The sequence below is a fragment of the Bison bison genome, unplaced genomic scaffold, assembly GCF_000754665.1.
Source record: "Bison bison bison isolate TAMUID 2011002044 unplaced genomic scaffold, Bison_UMD1.0 scf7180017864471, whole genome shotgun sequence".
In the NCBI taxonomy this organism is placed as follows: Eukaryota; Metazoa; Chordata; class Mammalia; order Artiodactyla; family Bovidae; genus Bison; species Bison bison.
In genome coordinates, this window is record NW_011495032.1 from 24,274,004 (window position 1) to 24,296,265 (window position 22,262).

The window sequence follows — 22,262 nt, forward strand, 5'->3', positions numbered from 1 at the left end:
CCCCAAGTAATGCTCTAGGTTGACTTAATTCAGCACTAATTAGTAGGTTTTGGCAGTACCCACTGTTCCAGCCCAGGCACCAAATAATAAATACAGGTAGCCGATTTCTTTGTGATTGTTTGAGAATAATCAGTGGTTTATGAACACAGGCAAAAACGGCTGAGTAAGCATTAGATGGAAATTTAAAGACAGAGGTTGAGTCCTCTCATTGTGAAGTCCTGTGGCGAATTAAACATACTGAACTGCAAATTCAAAGAAACAGCCTCAATTCTGCTGGAGCTTTTCCTGCCTTTTTTCTCCCCAGTGGCAGAAGTAGACAGAAGCCAGTTGATTAGAGTATTTTATTGTTGTTTAGTTGCTAACTTGTGGCCAACTCTTTTATAACCCCATGGACTATAGCCTGCCAGGCCCCTCTGTTCACAGAATTTTTCAGGCAAGAATACTGGAACAGGTTGCCATTTCCTATTCCAGGGGATCTTCCCAACCCAGGGATCAAACCCACGTCTCCTACATTAGCAGGCAGATTCTTTGCAACTGAGCCACCAAGGAAACCCCAAGAGTATTTAGCTGTTTACTACAATTTTGTGGGTACATAATCCCACTAATCTCATGAGGATTTAGCTTAACTAAAGTGTTTGATTTGCATTCAATTGATGTAGGATAGAGCTTTGCAATTCTTATTGCACAGGAATTAAGGAAATTATACGTGCAATGGCACCCCACTCCAGTACTCTTGCCTGGAAAATCCCATGGATGGAGGACCCTGGTAGGCTGCAGTCCATGGGGTCGCTAAGAGTCAGACACGACTGAGCACTTCACTTTCACTTTTCACTTTCATGCATTGGAGAAGGAAATGGCAACCCACTCCAGTGTTCTTGCCTGGAGAATCCCAGGGATGGGGGAGCCTGGTGGGCTTCTGTCTATGGGGTCACACACAGTCAGACACGACTGAAGTGACTTAGCAGCAGCAGCAGCAGCATAGCTTTGAAGGCTCTTGGTCTGTATTAACCTAAATTCCTATTCCAGTACTGAAAGGATTGGTGTAAGGGGTAAAAGTAATATAGATATTACAGCTATTATTGGTAGAAAAGTTGTTTGTTTTATATATTCAAATGGTCATTTTACTTTTATGTTATTGACTGATGGAAATATGGTTAGTGATGTAGAATATGTAAGTTGTATGTAGAAATGCAGGTTAAGAAGTGCTACGGTGGCTAATAGTGTAGGTAACATAAAGTGCTTATTTTTGTTATTTCTTGAATAATTACTCATTGGGATATGAATTCTGATAGTGGCAGGATGCCTTCTACTGGTAATAGAATGGTGAGGATAAGACTTGTAATGATGGGTATTTTGTTTCATGTGTGTGATAATGAATGCAGTGGTGGCTGAGCTGTGAATGAGTAATGTGAATATAGTGAGTGTTACGATAATGTAAATTAGTAGGTTTAGGATTGTTAGAGTCAGATTATATGATAGCTGTTATTCATCCTATGTGAGTGAGTGATGAATAAGCTATGATATTTTGTAGTTGGGTTTTATTCAGTCTACTTCATCTTTCAATTATGATTGATAGTGTGGATATGATCAGTAGTAAGTTTAGGTTAATGGATGGTGTAATTTGGTATAATGTGGATAACGGTGCAAGTTTTGGTTTTATTACTAGAATTAAGCCTGCTGTTAGTGAAATGTCCTGTGTGACTTTAAGTACTCAGAAGTGGAAGGGAGATAGTCCTAATTTATGACTAGAGCTATTGTTATGATTATTGATGATGTTGGATTAAAAATGTTTACAGTGGTTCATTGACCAGAATATGGTAGGCTATTTATAAATAATATTGATCTGATGGCCTGTGTTAAGAAATATTGAGTTGATACTTCTATGGCTCATGGGTTAAAGTTTTTTATTAGAATAGGGATGATAGCTAATATATTTCGAATCCAGTTCAAATAAGTAATCAGTATGAACTAGTTATTACAATTACGGTCCCTGAAATAATGGTTATTAAGATAATGATAAAGATAATGGGATTTATTGGTAAAGGAAGGATATAAACCAACATTTTCAAGGTATGGGTCCAATAGCTTATTCAGTTGACTTTACTATAAAATATAGTGAAATGCAGTGGTATGAAGAATTTTGAATTCTTAAGGTTAGGTTCAATTCCTATAATTCTAGAAATAAAATAATTTAAACTTTATTATTTACTCTGTCAAAGTGACTCTTTTATCAGACATATTTCTTATGTTTGTAGAGGGATGTTTGATGTTATGTTCAGTAGTGAAACATCTCATATACACAAGGTTAGTGTTAGTTATAGAAAATTTTTTCAAAGTACATGTATGAGTTGGGTGTTGAGAATTGTGGGTGTTAATAGTAGTGTTTTGATAATAAAATTCATTGTTTATAGTTCTGGTGTACGGGATCATAGAATGCTCCTAGAAATAGGACTGTTGTGAAATGTTTATTATGATGGATGTTGGCATATTCTGATAGGAAAAATATAATAAATGAGCCTGCTACATATTCTATGTTAAAGGCAGATAAAAGTTCTAATTCTTCTTCTGTTAGACCAAAGGGAATCAATTCGTTTCTGCAGAATAAATACAATTTATTCTGAAATAAATTATTTTATGGCTAGAGGTCATGATGTAAAAATTAATCATAGATGTTTTTGTGTTGTGATGCAAGTTGAGAGGGTAAAATCTATTTACTAAAAGGACTGATAAGAGGATAATTTCTAGTGTTACTTCACATGAAACTGTTTGTGCTACTGCTCCTAGGGATCCAATTAGAGCATATTTTGAATAATAAGCTCATCCACCTCACAGAATAGAATAGATGGCTAGGCTTGACACAGCTAGTAAGAATACCCCTAGATTTTTGTTGATGAGAGGATAACGTATAGGTAGAGGGATTCATATGGCTAAGGCTAAGGTTAGAGTTAAGATGGTACAATAATAAATATGGAGATAGATGATGTATTAAATAGCTGGTCATAGTGGTTCTTTAACGAACAGTTTGATTGCATTGGCAACGGGATATAATACACCATATGGTCCAATAATGTTTGGTCCTTTTTGAAGTTATGTGAGACCTAAAACTTTTTCTTCAATTAATATGACAAATGCCACAGCTAGAAGAATTGGGCCAATGAGTATTAAGATGTCAGTTATAAACATTTAATTAGGGAGAGGAGTTGAACCACAGTTATAAAGGGTTAAGTTTTATGCAGATCCCTAAAAAATTCTGATTTTGGGTAGTACATTTATAAAATAATTAAATTAAATAAGATTATATCATTAATAGATTTTAAGACACTTTTGTAAAGTAGAGCTTGTTTCTCTTGTCCTTTCCTACTGGAAGAAATATATAATAGAAATTAATCTGGATCTACACCTGTCCAGAAAAACATCTATTTCTGCTTTATTGACTATGCCAAAGCCTTTGACTGTGTGGATCACAAGAAACTGTGGAAAATTCTGAAAGAGATGGGAATACCAGACCACCTGACCTGCCTCTTGAGAAACCTGTATGCAGGTCAGGAAGCAACAGTTAGAACTGGACATGGAACAAATAGACTGGTTCCAAATAGGAAAAGGAGTACGTCAAGGCTGTATATTGTCACCCTGCTTATTTAACTTCTATGCAGAGTACATCATGAGAAACGCTGGACTGGAAGAAGCACAAGCTGGAATCAAGATTGCCGGGAGAAATATCAATAACCTCAGATAGGCAGATGACACCACCCTTATGGTAGAAAGTGAAGAGGAACTAAAAAGCCTCTTGATGAAAGTGAAAATGGACAGTGAAAAAGTTGGCTTAAAACTCAACATTCAGAAAACGAAGAGCATGGCATCTGGTCCCATCACTTCATGGGAAATAGATGGGGAACAGTGAAAACAGTGTCAGACTTTATTTTTGGGGGCTCCAAAATCACTGCAGATGGTGACTGCAGCCATGAAATTAAAAGACGCTTACTCCTTGGAAGGAAAGTTATGTCCAACCTAGATAGCATATTCAAAAGCAGAGACATTACTTTGCCAACAAAGGTCCGTCTAGTCAAGGCTATGGTTTTTCCAGTGGTCATGTATGGATGTGAGAGTTGGACTGTGAAGAACGCTGAGCACCGAAGAATTGATGCTTTTGAACTGTGGTGTTGGAGAAGACTCTTGAGAGTGCCTTGGACTGCAAGGAGATCCAACCAGTCCATTCTGAAGGAGATCAGCCCTGGGATTTCTTTGGAAGGAAAGATGCTAAAGCTGAAACTCTAGTACTCTGGCCACCTCATGCGAAGAGTTGACTTATTGGAAAAGACTGTGATGCTGGGAGGGATTGGGGGCAGGAGGAGAAGGGGATGACAGAGGATGAGATGGCTGAATGGCATCACCAACTCAACGGACGTGAGTCTGAGTGAACTCCGGGAGTTGGTGATGGACAGGGAGGCCTGGCGTGCTGCGATTCATGGAGTCGCAAAGAGTTTGACATGACTGAGCAACGGAACTGAACTGAAGTGAACTGAAACTATGTAGGTAGCTGGGCAGAGATGGTCTATGCTCTCCTGGTGCTACTGTGAGTTGCCTATTAAAACAATTTGGGAGAGGCAGAATTAAATAGTATAACTTGTTAAAATTAATGTTATATTTATTTATATTGCTTTATAATAATTTATAAGTTTATAATAAACCATGACAAATCATATAAGTAACTTTACTTATGACAAGGTAATAAATTCATAGTGATAAAGTATATGCTTTCTTTTTTTATTTGAATGATTTTCACCAATAGACAGCTTTAATGAAAATATTTTACTAATAGAATGCTAAAGTCTTTCCATGAGATGTAAGTAACCTTTAGGTTATTTAGGTGGAAGGAACTTTTAATATAATGAATTAAATGCAACTATTCATATAAATGAACACTTTTTCTATTGTCTGTACTCAATTCTTCCTGAGATGATTGTGTTAGTATCTTGATTAATTTAGTGAGCCTTTTATCTAGTTAATCCTATGGTTACCATGGTATTATATACTTTTCCATTTCTCTGCCTAATAATCCTCTATTTAGAGGTATTTATTTTATTTTTTAAACATAATTAAGATTTATACAATTTTCACAAAATAGGATACAAATTCTATTCAAGTTACCATAGACTAAAAATTAGGAGACACTGGAATATATCCAAGGACATAAAATAAGGTGCAAACATTTCATAGTTTAAAGATATTGAAATCATACAGAGTCTGTTCTCTTATCACAGTGGAATTATGTTAGAAATCATGTTCTCTTAACACGGTGGAATTATGTTAGAAATCAATATCAAAAGATATTTGAAAATAACACATATATTTTCAAGAGCAATGTGACATTTACCAAGAAAGACTTTTACTTAGCCAATGAAAGCCTCAATAAATTTAGAAGACTAAAAGACCACAGAAGTTGATTGCAGAGAAGAAAGCATATAAATGAGGAATTAACATTAAAATTAGAAATTAATATCAAAGATACTTTAAAAACCCCATATATTTGAAAATTAAATGTCCACTTTTAAATGATGGATGTATCTAAGAAGCCATAAAAAGGAAAATAGGAAAATATCTTAACAGAATAAAGATGAAAAGAGAATTTACCAGGTTTTGTTGCACAGAGCTGAAGCTGCTCAGTGCAACTAAATACAATGTGGAGTCCTGAATAAAGTATGAAAACAAATAATGGACAGTAGCATAACATTTTGTGAGATTTGAACATAATCTGTACTTTATTTAATAATACTGTGTGTGTGTGTGTTCAGTTGCTTCAGACGTGTTTGACTCTTTGCAACCCTATGAGCTGTAGCCTGCCAGGCTCCTCTTTCCATGGGAATCTCCAGGCAAAAAAATTGGACTGGGTTACCATGCCCTCCTCCAGGGGATCTTTCCAACCCAGGGATAGAACCTGGTCTCCTGTGTCTCCTGCATTGCAGGCAGATTCTTTACTGCTGAACCACCAGTGAAGCCCATTAATAGTACTGTATCACATGTTAATTTCCTGTTTTGTTTTGTTTTTTACACAACATAGTATTTCTTTTTTTTTTAATTTTATTTTATTTTTAAACTTTACATAATTGTATTAGTTTTGCCAAATATCAAAATGAATCCGCCACAGGTATACATGTGTTCCCCATCCTGAACCCTCCTCCCTCCTCCCTCCCCATACCATCCCTCTGGGTCGTCCCAGTGCACTAGCCCCAAGCATCCAGTATCGTGCATTGAACCTGGACTGGCATCTAGTTTCATACATGATATTTTACATGTTTCAATGCCATGCTCAGAATTGGATTGAAATTTCAAGCCTCAAATTTTTTTTTAAAAGAAAATCACTAAGGTAATAAACTTTCTAGTCTTTTAGTAGTAATATCAGATGCCAAAATACATGAAACTATATAAAAATTTTGAGTGAACATAAATTAGAAATCTAGCATTCTATTCAGACTAAGTCAAACAAGTGGAATCAAAATGTCACAAATTTTTCAGCTAGGCAAAAATTCCTAAGTTTTCGAATATATATATTATACTATATAAGTATATGCCTTTTGATGACAGGATATACAGTAAATATTAATTAATTCAAAATAATATAAAATGTTAACAATGAGTTTTAAAGGATATATCAATATGCTTACGGATTTTCCTTTTCTATTTGTATTTTTCTGTCCACAGGCTTTATCTTGCATTAACTCATCTGAAAAAGAATGAAAAAAATAATATAATTAAGTCAGCACTTGTGGCATTTGATAAACATGTTATTCAGACACGTCTCTAGTGACTGTGTAGTACAACAGTTAAGGGAACAGGCTCTAAGCCGGATTGCCTAGACTCAGCCTCTGCAACTAACCAACCACCTAAATTTGGACATGTTATCCTGCTTCACTCTTTCTCAGTTTCCTCATCTGTCAAAGGGTGACGATCCTCTCTCACAGGGTTGTGTCATTTAAAGGCTAAAGCATCTAGCACTGTGTCTGGGACATAATAAGCACAAATGAATGTAAGTTTTGCTGTTAATTTTACCATCATTGTTGTTGTTCAGTTGCTAAGTGGTGTCCGACTCTTTGAAACCACACAGACTGCCCCGCATCAGGCTTCCCCATCTTTTACTGTCTCTCAGAGTTTGTTCAGAGTCATGTCCATTTAGTTGGTGATGCTATCTAACCATCTCATCCTCTGCTGCCCACTTCTTTTGCCTTCAGTCTTTCCCAGCATCAGGGTCTTTTCCAATGAGTCAGTTCTTTGCATCAGGTGGCCCAAGTATTGGAGCTTCAGCATCAGTCCTTCCAATAACGGTAATGTCCTTTAGGATTGACTGGTTTGATCTCCCTGCAATCCAAGGGACTGTCGAGGGTCTTCTTCAGCACCACAATTCAAAAGCATCAGTTCTTCGGTGCTCAGCCTTCTTTATGGTCCAACTCTCATATCCTTACATGACTACAGGAAAAACCATAGTTTTGACTAGATGCACCTCTGTCAGCAAAGTGATGTCTCTGCTTTTTAATATACTATCTAAGATTGTCACAGCTTTCCTTCCAAGGAGCAAGCATCTTTTCATTTCATGGCTGCAGTCACCTTCTGCAATGATTTTGGAGCCCAAGAAAATAAAATCTGTCACTGTTTCCACTTTCTCCCCTTCTATTTGCCAGAAAGTGATGGGACTGGATGCCATGATCTTCATTTTATGAATGTTGAGTTTCAAGCCAGCTTTTTCACTCTCCTCTTTCACCCTCAAGAGGCTCTTTAGTTCCTCTTCACTTTCTGCCATTAGAGTGATATATCATCTGCATATCTGAGGTTGCTGATATTTCTCCCAACAATCTTGATTCCAGGTTGAGATTCATACAGTCTGGCATTTCAGACAATGTACTCTGCTTATAAGTTAAATAAACAGGGTGACAATATACAGCCTTGTTGTACTCCTTTCCCAGTTTTGAACCAGTCAGTTGTTCTATGTCCGGTTCTAACTGTTGCTTTTTGACCCCGCATACAGATTTCTCAGGAGACAGGTAAGCTGGTCTGGTATTCCCATCTCTTTAAGAATTTTCCAGTTTGTTGTGATTTACAGAGTCAAAGGCTTTAGTGTAGTCAATGAAGCAGAAGTAGTTTCTCCGGAATTCCCTTGCTTTCTCTATGATCCAGCAGACATTGGCAATTTGATCTCTGGTTCCTCTGCCTTTTTAAAATCCCATTTATACACCTGGAATTTCTCAGTTCATGTACTCCTGAAGCCTATCTTGAAGGATTTTGAGCATAACCTTACTAACATGTAAAATGAGCACAATTGTACAGCGGTTTGAACATTCTCTAGTGCTGCCCTTCTTTGGGACTATAATGAAAACTGACCATTACTCATTCTATTCTAACCCCTGACACACTGCACCCTTAGGTTTGTCATTACTAACTCTACTAATTTGAATAGTATTGTTAAAATGCATACATTAAGTTATTAAAGTTAAATGTCAATATGCACTGTACTTGCACTGTACTTTATGTACATAAAAGACTGTCTTTTAATCACATTGTAGTCAATATATTGAATACTTCTACTTTTCTGGCTCTTAATGCCAGTTCAAAAAATGAAGTAAAATTAAAAAAAAAATCACTGTACTCCAGGTGATTCTGAATATTTTGTGGCTGGCATGCACCTTATCACATATGTGCTTGCTGCTGCTGCTACTGCTAAGTCGCTTCAGTTGTGTCCAACTCTGTGTGACCCTATAGATGGCAGCCCACCAGGCTCCCCCGTCCCTGGGATACTCCAGGCAAGAACACTGGAGTGGGTTGCCATTTCCTTCTCTAATGCATGAAATTGAAAAGTGAAAAGTGAAAGTGAAGTCGCTCAGTCGTGTCTGACTCTTAGCGACCCCATGGACTGCAGCCTACCAGGCTCCTCCATCCATGGCATTTTCCAGGAGAGTACTGGAGTGGGGTGCCATCATCTTCTCCCCATATGTGCTTGACAATGTTTAAGAGAACACTTTTACTAATCCTTCTTGGAGCCTCATTTTAGCCTATCCTCTGGCAGTCATTTGGGTGATCTTCCATCATACATTTGCTATACATACCCAATTCTGCAAAGCTGTGTGGAGACACACCCTACATTCTAGATACGTTTCATGAATAGGTCTGTATTTCCTCAATTCATGACACTAGAGAAGATTCTTACATAATAAACATAAAGAGCTCATAAAAGCATGGAGTGGAACAATCACGTTCTTCAGTGAATTGTGGTAGTATGCTTAAATATATGTACATACATATCAGTAGCCAGAGGGTATCAATGAAAGCAGCCGCAAAGGAACTGGGCTAGTATATGTCTCTAATTTGCTTAAAGGTAATGATCATGCAAGGAATTTATTAGCAAGAGTGCTATGTGAAACTTACTAAATAAACTCTTTAATATAGCATTTTATTTTATATAATGTATCCATAGAAAAATTAGGTTAATTATATAAGACTAATCAACATAAATAAACTGAAAAGTGTAAAGCAAAGTATAATAAAATCATATAAAATATGTATTTAGGAATTGAATCATTTTTAAAAGACTCTATTCACATATAAACTTAGAAATATAGACTTTTAGAAAAATTGGAGACTGAGTAGTCTAAAACCATCTTTCTCATTTTAAAAATGAGAAAAATCCAGAAAAGTTAACAACCTACTCAAGAGCGAACTGGACTGAACAATAAGAAAATAAGCCCTGTTTTGCTCCCTAAGCATTTAGTTTTTAAAAGATATACCACAGATGCTCTTTCCAATTCTGTTTGTTCTTTCCAATTGACTTGGCACTGCTTATAAAGGCTCTTCACTCTTCAGAAGAGATTGGACCACTGGCTTCTTTCACAGACTTCTGTTCCAGAATTGTCAAATGACTCAGCCATTCAATGCCTCAGTTGCTTCATCTATAAAACTAGGATAATAATGTCAACCTAACAAGGTTGTATGCTGTTGCTGCTGCTCCTAAGTCGCTTCAGTCTTGTCCGACACTCAGCGACCCCATGGACTGCAGCCCTCCAGGCTCCTCTGTCCATGGGATTCTCCAGGCAAGAGTACTGCAGTGGGGTGCCATTGCCTTCTCCAAGGTCGTATGAAGACTAAATAAATTAATATATGTGAAATGTCTACAAAGTTATGAAGATTATAAGGCAATAAAGGTAGACTGCAAGGGGGTGGTATCTAGTTTCATTCTTTCACTTTTAAAATGGAAAAACCAAGGCTTTTATAAGATAAATGGTTGCCTAAGTTTCAGAGCAGATGGTGACTGCAGCCATGAAATTAAAAGATGCTTGCTCCTTGGAAAAGCTATAACCAAGCTAGACAGCATATTAAAAAGCAGAGACATTACTTTGCCAACAAAGGTCTATCTAGTCAAAGCTATGGTTTTTTCCAGTAGTCATGTATGGATGTGAGAGTTGGACTATAAAGAAAGCTGAGTGCCAAAGAATTGATGCCTTTGAACTGTGGTGTTGGAGAAGACTTTTGAGAGCCCCTTAGATAGCAAGGAGATCAAACCAGTCCATCCTAAATGAAATCAGTCCTGAATATTCATTGGAAGGACTGATGCTGAAGCTCCAATTCTTTGGCCACCTGATACGAAGAACTGACTCACTAGAAAAGACCCTGATGCTGGGAAAGATCGAAGGCAGGAGGAGAAGGGGACGACAGAGGATGAGATGGCTGGATGGCATCATCAACTTGATGGACATGAGCTTGAGCAAGCTCCGGGAGTTGATGATGGACAGGGAAGCCTGGCGTACTGCAGTCCACGGGGTCGCAAAGAGTCGGACACCACTGAGCAACTGAACTGAAGTTCCATAGCTAATCAGGTTACCCCCTCATCAATATTGTCCATTACTTGATACACTATTTCTCCCTTTGAAGAAATAGTTGGAAGTATTAATAATAAAATAAGGAGCTTGCTTTGCTGTTATATCAGATTTACTCCAAAAGTTATTTTATGATTAGAATATTCCAAAGGATATTAGAAAGAAAATTCTGGAGGAATCACATTATGGGTTTCCAAATATCCTAATCTTCCAGGATGTTTTATTACTCCTGAATATTATTCCAAATGGTCACTTTTTCTTCTAGGATAAATAATAATTTAAGTGTACTATAAAATTTTCCTGACATTTAAAGTATTCCAGACACTGACATACTATGTTGTCAAATAGTTTCCTGTACCACAAAATATGTTCTTAGAATTGTTATTATTGTGTAGAACATATATACATATACATATGTATTCATATGGATAAATACAAAACATATATGGCTAAAACATTAATTTGTAATAATTTTCATTTCACCACATCAACTACTGAGGTAAGTCAAATTTCCACTTCAGAAACTTTCTTCTAAAATTATACTTCTTAATCACAATTTCATCTGGTATTTTCCCTGTCTTTTTTTAAATACATTTTTTCATCTTCTATTTCTCCATAAGTTCCTAGTTGGAGAACACTCTCTACAACTCAAGGATGCTTTCATGTTACAAAAAAAATGTTCTTGCTTGCTCATCTTCTGTCAAGTGTTTGAGCTATATTCTTATTCTCTCTTCATTTTAATTACATTTCTACAGTCTCCTCTGGATAGATATTCAGTTATTACACAGTCATATAACTGTCCCGATTGTTAAATATTAAAACATTTCTGTTGTTATTGTTGCTCAGTTGCCAAGTTGTGTCTGACTCTTTGTGACCTCATGAACTGCAGCACACCAGGCTCCTCTGTTTTCCACTATCTCCCGGAGTTTGCTCAAATTCATGTCTATTGAGTCAGTGATGTTATCTAACCATTTCATTCTCTGCCACCCTCTCTCCTTTTGCCTTCAATCTTTCCCAGTATCAGGGTATTTTTCAATGAGTCAGTTCTTCACATCAGGTGGCCAAAGTATAGGAATTTCCCATTTCCTTGAACCTCAATATGGCACAGCAAGGGACTTCCAGAATTTTGATCCAACAACATTATCTAATCTAGTTGTTCCATGCTTATGCTGTACTAGTTGTTAAATATTTTGATTATTCAGTTCAGTTCAGTTCAGTTCAGTCATTTAGTCATGTCCAACTCTTTGCGACCCCATGAACTGCAGCACGCCAGGCCTCCCTGTCCATCACCAACTCCAGAGTCCACCCAAACCCATGTCTATCGAGCCGATGATGCCATCCAACTATCTCACCCTCTGTCCCTTTCTCCTCTTGCCCTCAATCTTTCCCAGCATCAGGGTCTTAACCAGTGAGTTGGCTCTACACATCAGGTAGCCAAAGTATTGCAGTTTCAGCTTCAACATCAGTCCTTTCAGTGAATACTCAGGACTCATCTCCTTTAGTTGGATCTGGATCTGGTTGGATTTCCTTGCAGTCCAAGGGACTCTCAAGAGTTTTCTCCAATATCACAGATCAAAAGCATCAATTCTTCAGCGCTCAGCTTTCTTTATAGTCCAACTCTCACATCCATACATGACCACTGGAAAAACCATAGCCTTGACTAGATGGACCTTTGTTGCCAAAGTAATGTCTCTGCTTTTGAATATGCTGTCTAGGTTGGTCATAACTTTCCTTCCAAGGAGTAAGCGTCTTTTAATTTCACGGCTGCAATCACCATCTGCAGTGATTTTGGAGCCCAGAAAAATAAAGTCAGCCACTGTTTCCACTGTTTCCCCATCTATTTGCCATGAAGTGATGGGACCAGATGCTACGATCTTAGTTTTCTGAATGAGCTTTAAGCCAACTTTTTCACTCTCCACTTTCACTTTCATCAAGAGGCTTTTTAGTTCCTCTTCACTTTCTGCCATAAGGGTGGTGTCATCTGCATATCTGAGGTTATTGATATTTCTCCCAGCAATCTTGATTCCAGCTTTTGCTTCCTCCAGCCCAGCATTTCTCATGAGGTACTCTGCATATAAGTTAAATAAGCAGGGTGACAATATACAGCCTTGACGAACTCCTTTTCCTATTTGGAACCAGTCTGTTGTTCCATGTCCAGTTCTAACTGTTGCTTCCTGACCTGCATACAGGTTTCTCAAGAGGCAGGTCAGGTAGTCTGGTATGCACTCATCTCTTTCAGAGTTTTCCACAGTTTCTTGTGATACACACAGTCAAAGGCTTTGGCATAGTCAATAAAGCAGAAATAGATGTTTTTCTGGAACTCTCTTGCTTTTTCGATGATCCAGCAGATGTTGGCAATCTGATCTCTGGTTCCTCTGCCTTTTCTAAAACCAGCTTGAACATCTGGAAGTTCATGGTTCATGTATTGCTGAAGCCTGGCTTGGAGAATTTTAAGCACTACTTTACTAGCGTGTGAGGTGAGTGCAATTTTGATTATTACCTTTGCGTTTACTGATATGTCAAGTATGTCTTCATGATGATATCACAGAACAATTCGTTGAATTAGAAAAACTTCATTAGGTATATCTACACATAGCCAGAATGTTTGTAAACACAGATAAATGTAATAAATGGCTTAGCAATATTATAATGCATGTAAAAGAAATATTATCTAGGATCTTTCAGCCACTTGTATTTTGCTTTGCTTGATTTCCCACTAATACTGTAATTCCATAGTTTTGTCATGTCAGTAATCACAAACATCATGTGTAGTTAATATTTTGATGAAAATTCTTGATAATAATTGTTTTACATGAGTTTATGTTCTCAATTTCACTAAATATTTGAAAATTACAAGTATATATACAAATAATAACTTACCTAAACTACAAGGTCTATTTAAATTTTCCTTTGTGCAACAGTAAGAAGGTGAACTCTGAAGTAAAAACAGACCAGAGAAGGTGAATAGAAAAAATAAGTATTAATATAATTTTTAAACTTAGCATTATTGATAGCTATAAATAATAATAAAATGGGATCTAGTGTTACCATTTGGCTTTATCTTAAATAAACAAAATAATTCATTGATAATTTAACCAGTACAATGGAGGTAGTGAGGGAACTTGAAACACAGTAATAATAGTTTATTGAGGTAGGAAATGGCAAACATTGCAAAAAGTACATGATAGTACTTTGTATATTATTGACCTCTTTTTATTCCCCTAAGCCCCAGGAAACAAAAACAGTAACTTAAATAAAAATCAGTTCAGTTCAGTTGTTCAGTCATGTCCAACTCTTTGCAACGCCATGAATCGCAGCAGGCCAGGCCTCCCTATCCATCACCAACTCCCGGAGTTCACCCAAACTCCTGTGCATCGAGTTGGTGATGCCATCCAGCCATCTCATCCTCTGCTGTCCCCTTCTCCTCCTGCCATCCCTCCCAGCATCAGGGTCTTTTCCAATGAGTCAAGTCATAGGATTAGCATAAAATAAAGCATATATTAGAAGAGAATGCAAAAGTGATATCATAGAAAATGGTAGATTGCTCAAAGAATAAGTCCCTTCACTGAAACAAATATAATAAACTGTCAAAAGGTTGAAAGATCAACTAATTAAAACTTCATAATTTAATACAAAACTTAAAGCAACCAGGGATTGGTTAATGAAAAAAAAAGGGCAGTTAAATTTTGGTGTTTTAAGAAATCAGTCAGGTCATTAACTGGATGCTGAGATAATGGAAGAAAGACTTTGATGACTGACCACAAATGACAAGGAATATAGTCTTTGAAAAAAAAATCATTCGAATGGTCATTAAAGAAACATGTGACCACAGCCCTCAAAAATAAAAAAAAAAGGACTTCTCTGGTGGTACAGTGTTACAGGCAGAGAAAGTCTGCCTGTCAATGCAGGGGACATGGGTTCTATCCCTGCTCTGGGAAGATTCCACATGCTGTGGAGCAAGTAAGCTCATGTGCCACAACTACTGAGCCTGAGTGCCACAATTACTGAAGCCCATGTGCCATAGAGCATGTGCTTTGTGACAAGAGAAGCCACTGCAATAAGAAGCCTGCATGTTGCAACTAGAAAGTAGCTTCTGTTCGCTGCAACTAGAGAAAGCCCACACACAGCAAGAAGACATAGAGCAGCCAAAAACCAATCATCAATACCCTAGAGACAGAGGAGAATTTCCAGTTACACTATAATATTTAAAATGCTCAATTTTCAACAAAAATAACATAGCATACTAAAGTATAGGAAATTATGGCCCGTTCATAGGAAAAAATTTAATAGAAATGTCCTGTGAAGAAGCCCAGATATTGGACTTAATAGACAAAGATTTTAAAACAAACTTTCTTAAATATGCTCAAAGAGCAAAAGGAAACCATGGGCAAACAACTAAAGGAAATCAATAAAAAAATATCTACAAAATGTAAATAAAGAGATAGAAATTATAAAAAGGAACCAAATACAAATTCTGGATCCGAAAGTACAATAACTGAAATGGAAAACTCTTGAGAAGTTCAACAGCATATTGAGCAGATAGAAGAAGGAATCATTGAATTGAAGATAGGACAATAAAATTGTTGAACCTGAAGAGAAGGAAGAAAAAAAGAATGAAAAAATGAACAGAACCTAAAGGACCCTGGGAACCACAGTCAAATGTACCAACATACACATGGGAGTCAAGGAAGGAGAGAGAGAGAGAGTCAGGGAGAATATTTGAAGAAATAATGGCCAAATATTTCCCAAATTTAGTAAAAGTCATGAATCTACACATCCAAGAAGCTCAACACATTTCAAGGATAAACTCAAAGACATATATACACCAAGACACAATAAAACTCTGAAAAGACAGAGAGGGAACTTGAAAGCAGCAAGGAAAAAAGTGACTCATCATGTATAAAAACTCTTCAGTTTTTGGCTGCAAAATTAACAGCTAATTTCTCGTCAACAAACCACATCAGTAGAGAGTGGAGAGAAAAAGATCATCAACCAAGAATTACATAACAAGCAAAACCATCCTTCAAAAATGAAGAATTAAGACATTCCTGGATCAACAAAAGTTAGAGGAGTTTGTCACTATTATTTCTTTGTTACAGGAAATGATAACGGAGTCTCTCAGGATAAAAGGAAAAGACACTAGACAGTGACTCAATTAACAAAGAACTCTGGAAAAGGTATCTATGTAGGTAAATACAAAAGCCATCATTATCATACTTCTGGCTTGTAACTTCTAGTATTTCCTACATGCTGGTGTACAACACTGTATTAGTTTTAATATACATAATGGTTTTATATATGTATATATTATAGAATGATTACATAATTTTAGTTTACATACATCACCATACATTTATAATTTTTTTCCCGTGATGAGAACTTTTAAGATTTATGCTCTGCAACTTTCAAATATACTCACTGTATTGTTAACCACAGTATACATCACAAACCAAGGACTTACTTGTCTTATAACTGGGAAGTTTGTACTTCTGACCACCTTTACCCATGTGACCCACCTCCCAAAATGCACCTCTGGCACCCACCAATCTGTGGTATCAAAAATAAAATACTTTTGAATAAATTTAATCAAGGAGGTGAAAGACCTTTACACTGAAAACTGTAAGACACTGATAGAAAGAAACGGACAAAGACACAAATAAATGGAAAGATAGCTAATGTTCATGGATTGAAAAATCACTATGGCTAAAATGTCCAACTAACCAAAGTGATCTATGGAGTCAATTAAATCCCTGTACCTTCCAATGACATTTTTCAGAAAAATATAAAAAAAAAAAAGTCCTAAAATAATGTATGAACTCCAAAGGACCCTGAACAGCCAAAGCAATCTTGAAAAAGAAAAATAAAGTTGGAAGTCTCACAATTTCTGATTTTGAACTGTATTACAAAGCTATTTTGTAAGCAAAACAGTATGGTACTGGCATAAAGACAGACCAATAAAACAGAATAGAGAGCCCAGAAATAAACTGCCACGTATCTGGCCAACTGCTATTTGATAGGATAGCCACAAAGTCTCACTGGGTAAAGTATAGTCTCCTCAATAAATGGAGTTGGGAAAACTGGATATCTCCATGCAAAAGGATAAAACTGAACACCTATCTGATATCACTCACAAAAAATTAGCTCAAAATGGATTAAAGGTTAAAATATAAGATTTGAAAATATAACACTCCTAAAAGAAAACTTAGGGAAAAAAACTCCTTGAATTGATCTTGGCAATATTTTTTTTAAATATGACACCAGAAGCAAAGGTAATAAAATAAAAAATAAACAAGTGAGGCTAAGTTAAACTGAAAGCTTCTGCACAGTAGGGAAACAGTCAACAAATGAAAAGGCAATCTAGTAATGGGAGAAAATATTTGCAAACCATACATTTCTAAAGGGGCTAATAGTCAAACTGTATAAAGAACTTATACAACTCAATAGCAAACAAACAAATAACCAGATTTTTAAAAGGAGCAAAGGAAAATGGTGGGGCAGAAGGACATATGTGCCTCTCCTCCTGAGAAAGCACCAAAACTGCAACTGGCTGTTGAACATTGACAGGAGAATGCTGGAACCCACCAAAAAAAAGATATCTCACATCCAAAGACAAAGAAGAAGCCAGTGAGATGGTAGGAGGGGCACAATCATGATAAAATCAAATCCCATACCCACCAAGCGGGTGGCCCACAAACTAAAGAATAGCAAAAAAGTTCTCTCACTATTTTAAAAGTTCTGAACCCTACGTCAGGCTTCTCAGGCTGGGGATCCAACAAAAAGAACTGGGAATCCCCAGAGAATCTGAACTTAAAGGCCAGCAGGATTTGATTACAGGACTTCCAAAGGACTGGGGAAAAACTGAGACTCCAACCTTGGAGGGCACAAACAAAATGTTGTGTGCACCAAGACCCAGAGGAAAGAACCAGTGACCCTACAGGAGACTGAACCAAAACCTGCTAGTGTTGGAAGGTCTCCTGTACAGGTGTGAATTGGCAGGGGCTCACGCCAGGGACAGTGGCACTGGCAGGAGCAGTCCTGGAAAGTCCCCTTTGGTGTAAGCCCTCTTGGAGGTCACCATTAACCCTACCAGAGAGCCAGTAAACCCCATGGCTGGGTTGCCCCAGGCCAAACAACTAACAAGATTGGCCCTGCCAACCAGAGCAAGACCCAATTTTCCCCACCACCAGTCCCTCCCATTGGGATGCTTACAAAAGCCTCTTAGCCAAAAACCACAATCCCACAGTGGCTAGAACAAAAACCACATTACGGAAAACTTAATCAGGATATTGCTGTTGTTGTTCAGTCGCTCAGTCATGTCCTATTCTTTGTGATCCCATGGACTGCAGCATGCGAGGCTTCCCTGTCCTTCACCATCTCCTGGAGCTTGCTCAAACTCATGTCCATTGAGTCAGTGATGCCATCCAACCATCTCATCCTCTGTCATCCCTTTCTCCTGCCTTCAATCTTTATCCTGCATGAGGGTCTTTTCAGGATGAAAAAGCAGACAGTTATGTCTCAGATGAAGGGAAAAGATAAAATCCTAGAAAAAAACAACTAAATGAAGTAGAAATAGGCAACCTTCCAGAAAAAGAACTGAGAACAATGATAGTGAAGATGATCCAGGATCTCAGGAAAACAATGGAGAAGATGCAAAAAATGTTTACTACAGACCTGCTTTTGAACTGTGGTGTTGGAGAAGACTCTTGAGAGTCCCTTGGACTGCAAGGAGATCCAACCAGTCCATTCTAAAGGAGATGAGTCCTGGATGTTCATTGGAAGGACTGATGTTGAAACTGAAACTCCAATACTTTGGCCACCTGATGCGAAGAGCTGACTCATTTGAAAAGACCCTGATGCTGGGAAAGATTGAGGGCAGGAGGAGAAAGGGATGACAGAGGATGTGATGGTTGGATGGCATCACCAACTCAATGGACATGGGTTTGGGTGGACCCCAGGAGTTGGTGATGGACAGGGAGGCCTGGTGTGCTGCGGTTCACAGGGTCGCAAAGAAATGGACACAACTGAGCAAGTGAACTGAACTGAACTGAACCAGAAGAACTAAAGAACAAACATGGATGAATAATACACAAGAAGGAATAAATGCAGAATAACTGAGGCAGAAGAATGGATAAATGATCTGGAGGACAGAAAGGTGGAAATCACTGCTGTAGAACAGAAAATAGAAAAAAGATTGAAAAGAAATGAAGACAGCCCAAGAGACCTCTGGGACAACATTAAATGCACCAATATTTGCATTATAGGGGTCCCAGAAGGAAAAGAAAGAGAGGACCTGAGAAAATATTTGAAGGGATAATAGCTGAAAACTTCCCTAACATGAGGAAGGACATACTCAACCAAGTACAGAAAGCACAGAGAGTTCTAGGCAGGAAAATTTCAAGGAGGAACACATGGAGACACATAGCAATCAAACTGACAAAAATTAAAGACACAAATAAAAGTATTAAAAGCAACAAGAGAAAAACAACAACATACAAGGAAACTCTCATCAGGTTATCAATTGATTTCTCAACAGAAAACTCAAGCCAGAAGGAAATGACATGATATATTTAAAGTGATGAAAAGGAAGAAACTTACAATCAAGAATACTCTACCCAGCAGGACTCTCATTCAGATTTGAGGGAGAAATCAAAATTTTTCCAGACAAGCAAAAGTTAAGAGAATTCAGTAGCTATTGCCTTTTCTCTCCAAAGCTCCAGATGTGTTTCTAATGAGCAGCCATGTTTAAAAACCACTGGACTATATGATGATCTTTTACTTTTATCCAGTTTGTTTCACTTTTTCTATTTCATATTCAGTGCCCCCATTTCATTTAGTTTGTTTTCCAACTCTCCATCTCTTCTTTTTCTTTTTGATGTTCTTTATCAAGGCTTTATCAAGTGTGTTAGAAAAGCTTTTGCATATATATATATATATATATATAGTGTGTACAATATATATATGTTTTAGAAAACTTATCAACTTTTGTCTAACTAAAAAATTTATGACATTTTGATTCCACTTGTTTGGTATGAATAGAATGCTAGATTTGTAATTTAAAAAATTAGATATGCAACAAGCAACAGAGGTTTACTGTGTATCACAGGGAACTATAGTCAGTATCTTGTAATAAGCTATAATGGAAAATAATATGAAAAATAATATATATGTGTGTGTAATATATATATAATATATACACATATATATAATATATACATGTGTATGTGTATAAAACTGAATCACCTTGCTGTACATCTGAAACATTGCTAGTCAACTATACTTCAATAAAATATACATTAATAAAAAAAATAAAAGGGGGCAAAGGATCTGAATAGACATTCTTTAAAAGAAAACATCCACAGTCAACAGGGGAAGTGCTCCAATTACTAATTTCATGCTCCAAAATGAAAAAGTACTCCAATTACTAACCAATTACAAATCATCAAGGAAATGCAAATCAAAACCACAAGATCACCTCATAACTGTTCAGTTTGGTTTAGTTCAGTCGCTCAGTTGTGTCCAACTCTATGTGACGCCATGGACTGCAGCATGCTAGGCCTCCCTGTCCATAACTAATTCCCAGAGTTTACTCAAACTCATGTCCATTGAGTCAGTGGTGCCACCCAACCATCTCATCCTCTGTTGTCCCCTTCTCCTCATGCCTTCAATCTTTCCCAGCATCAGGGTCTTTTCCAAGGAATCAGTTCTTCACATCCGGTGGCCAAAGTATAGGAGTTTCAGCTTCAACATCAGTCCTTCCAATGATTATTCAGGCCTGATTCCCTTTAGGATGGACTGGTTTGATCTCCTTGCAATCCAAGGGACTCTCAGGAGTTTCTCCAACACCACAGTTCAAAAGTATCAATTCTTCAGCGCTCAGCTTTCTTTACAGTCCAACTCTCACATCCATACTAGACCACTGGAAAAACCAAAGCCTTGACTAGATGGACCTTTGTTGGCAAAGTAATGTCTCTGCTTTTTAATATGCTATCTAGGTTGGTCATAACTTTCCTTCCAAGGAGTAAGCATTTTTTAATGTCATAGCTGCAGTCACTGTCTGCAGTGCTTTTGGAGCCCCCCAAAATAAAGTCTGCCACTGTTTCTACTGTTTCCCCATCTATTTGCCATGAAGTGATGGGACCAGATGCCATGATTTTTGTTTTCTGAAAGTTGAGCTTTAAGCCAACTTTTTCACTCTCCTCTTTCACTTTCATCAAGAGGCTCTTTAGTTCTTTGCTTTCTGCCATAAGGGTGGTGTCATCTGCATATCTGAGTTTATTGCTATTTCTCCTGGCAATCTTGATTCCAGCTTGTGCTTCCTCCAGCCCAGCGTTTCTCATGATATACTCTCCATATAAGTCAAATAAGCAGGGTGACAATATACAGCCTTGATGTACTCCTTTTCCTATTTGGAACCAGTCTGTTGTTCCATGTCCAGTTCTAACTGTTGCTTCCTGACCTGCATATAGATTTGTGCACATCAGGATCCAGGGACCCCACAGAGACAGAGAGAACTATGTCTGAGCATCTCCTGTGGAGGTGTGGGTCAGCAGTGGACTGCCACAGGGACAGAGGATCTGGGTGCAGCAGATTTGGGTATGGCATAAGCCCTTTTGCAGGAGGTCGCCATTAACCCCACCATAGAGCTACCAGAACTTACACAGGACTGGGAAATAGACTCTTGAAGGGCACAAACAGAACCTTGTGTGCACCAGGACCCAGGAGAAAGGAGCAGTGACCTCACTAGAGACTGACCCAGACTGCCTGTGAGGGTCTAGAGTCTCCAGTGGAGGGATGGGTTGGTAGTGGCCTGCTGCAGGGTTGGGGGCATTGAGTGTAGCAGGACATGCATGGGCTCTTTAGAAGGAGGTTGCCATTATCTTCGTTACCTCCACCATAGTTTCAGTTCAGTTCAGTTCAGTTCAGTTGCTTAATCGTGTCCGACTCTTTGCAACCCCATGAATCGCAGCACACCATGCCTCCTTGTCCATCACCAACTCCCGGAGTTCACTCAGACTCACGTCCATCGAGTCAGTGATGCCATCCAGCCATCTCATCCTCTGTCGTCCCCTTCTCCTCCTGCCCCCAATCCCTCCCAGCATCACAGTCTTTTCCAATGAGTCAACTCTTCGCATGAGGTGGCCAAAGTACTGGAGTTGCAGCTTCAGCATCATTCCTTCCAAAAAAAATCCCAGGGCTGATCTCCTTCAGAATGGACTGGTTGGATCTCCTTGCAGTCCAAGGCACTCTCAAGAGTCTTCTCCAACACCACACTTCAAAAGCATCAATTCTTCGGCACTCAGCTTTCTTCACAGTCCAACTCTCACATCCATACATGACCACAGGAAAAACCATAGCCTTGACTAGACGGACCTTTGTTGGCAAAGTGATGTCTCTGCTTTTCAATAT

General features: G+C 37.9%; 1 protein-coding gene across 1 annotated transcript in view; it reads right to left on the reverse strand.

Annotated features, from left to right (window-relative positions):
* ALS2CR11 (amyotrophic lateral sclerosis 2 (juvenile) chromosome region, candidate 11) overlaps positions 1 to 22,262 on the reverse strand; it is a 126,187-nt gene that overhangs the window by 38,078 nt on the left and 65,847 nt on the right. The window contains exons 14-15 of the mRNA XM_010860971.1: positions 13,737 to 13,791; positions 6,663 to 6,721 (exon numbers count right to left, since the gene is read on the reverse strand). Coding sequence (XP_010859273.1) covers positions 6,663 to 6,721; positions 13,737 to 13,791 — 114 coding nt within the window. The remainder of the gene's footprint in view (positions 1 to 6,662; positions 6,722 to 13,736; positions 13,792 to 22,262) is intronic.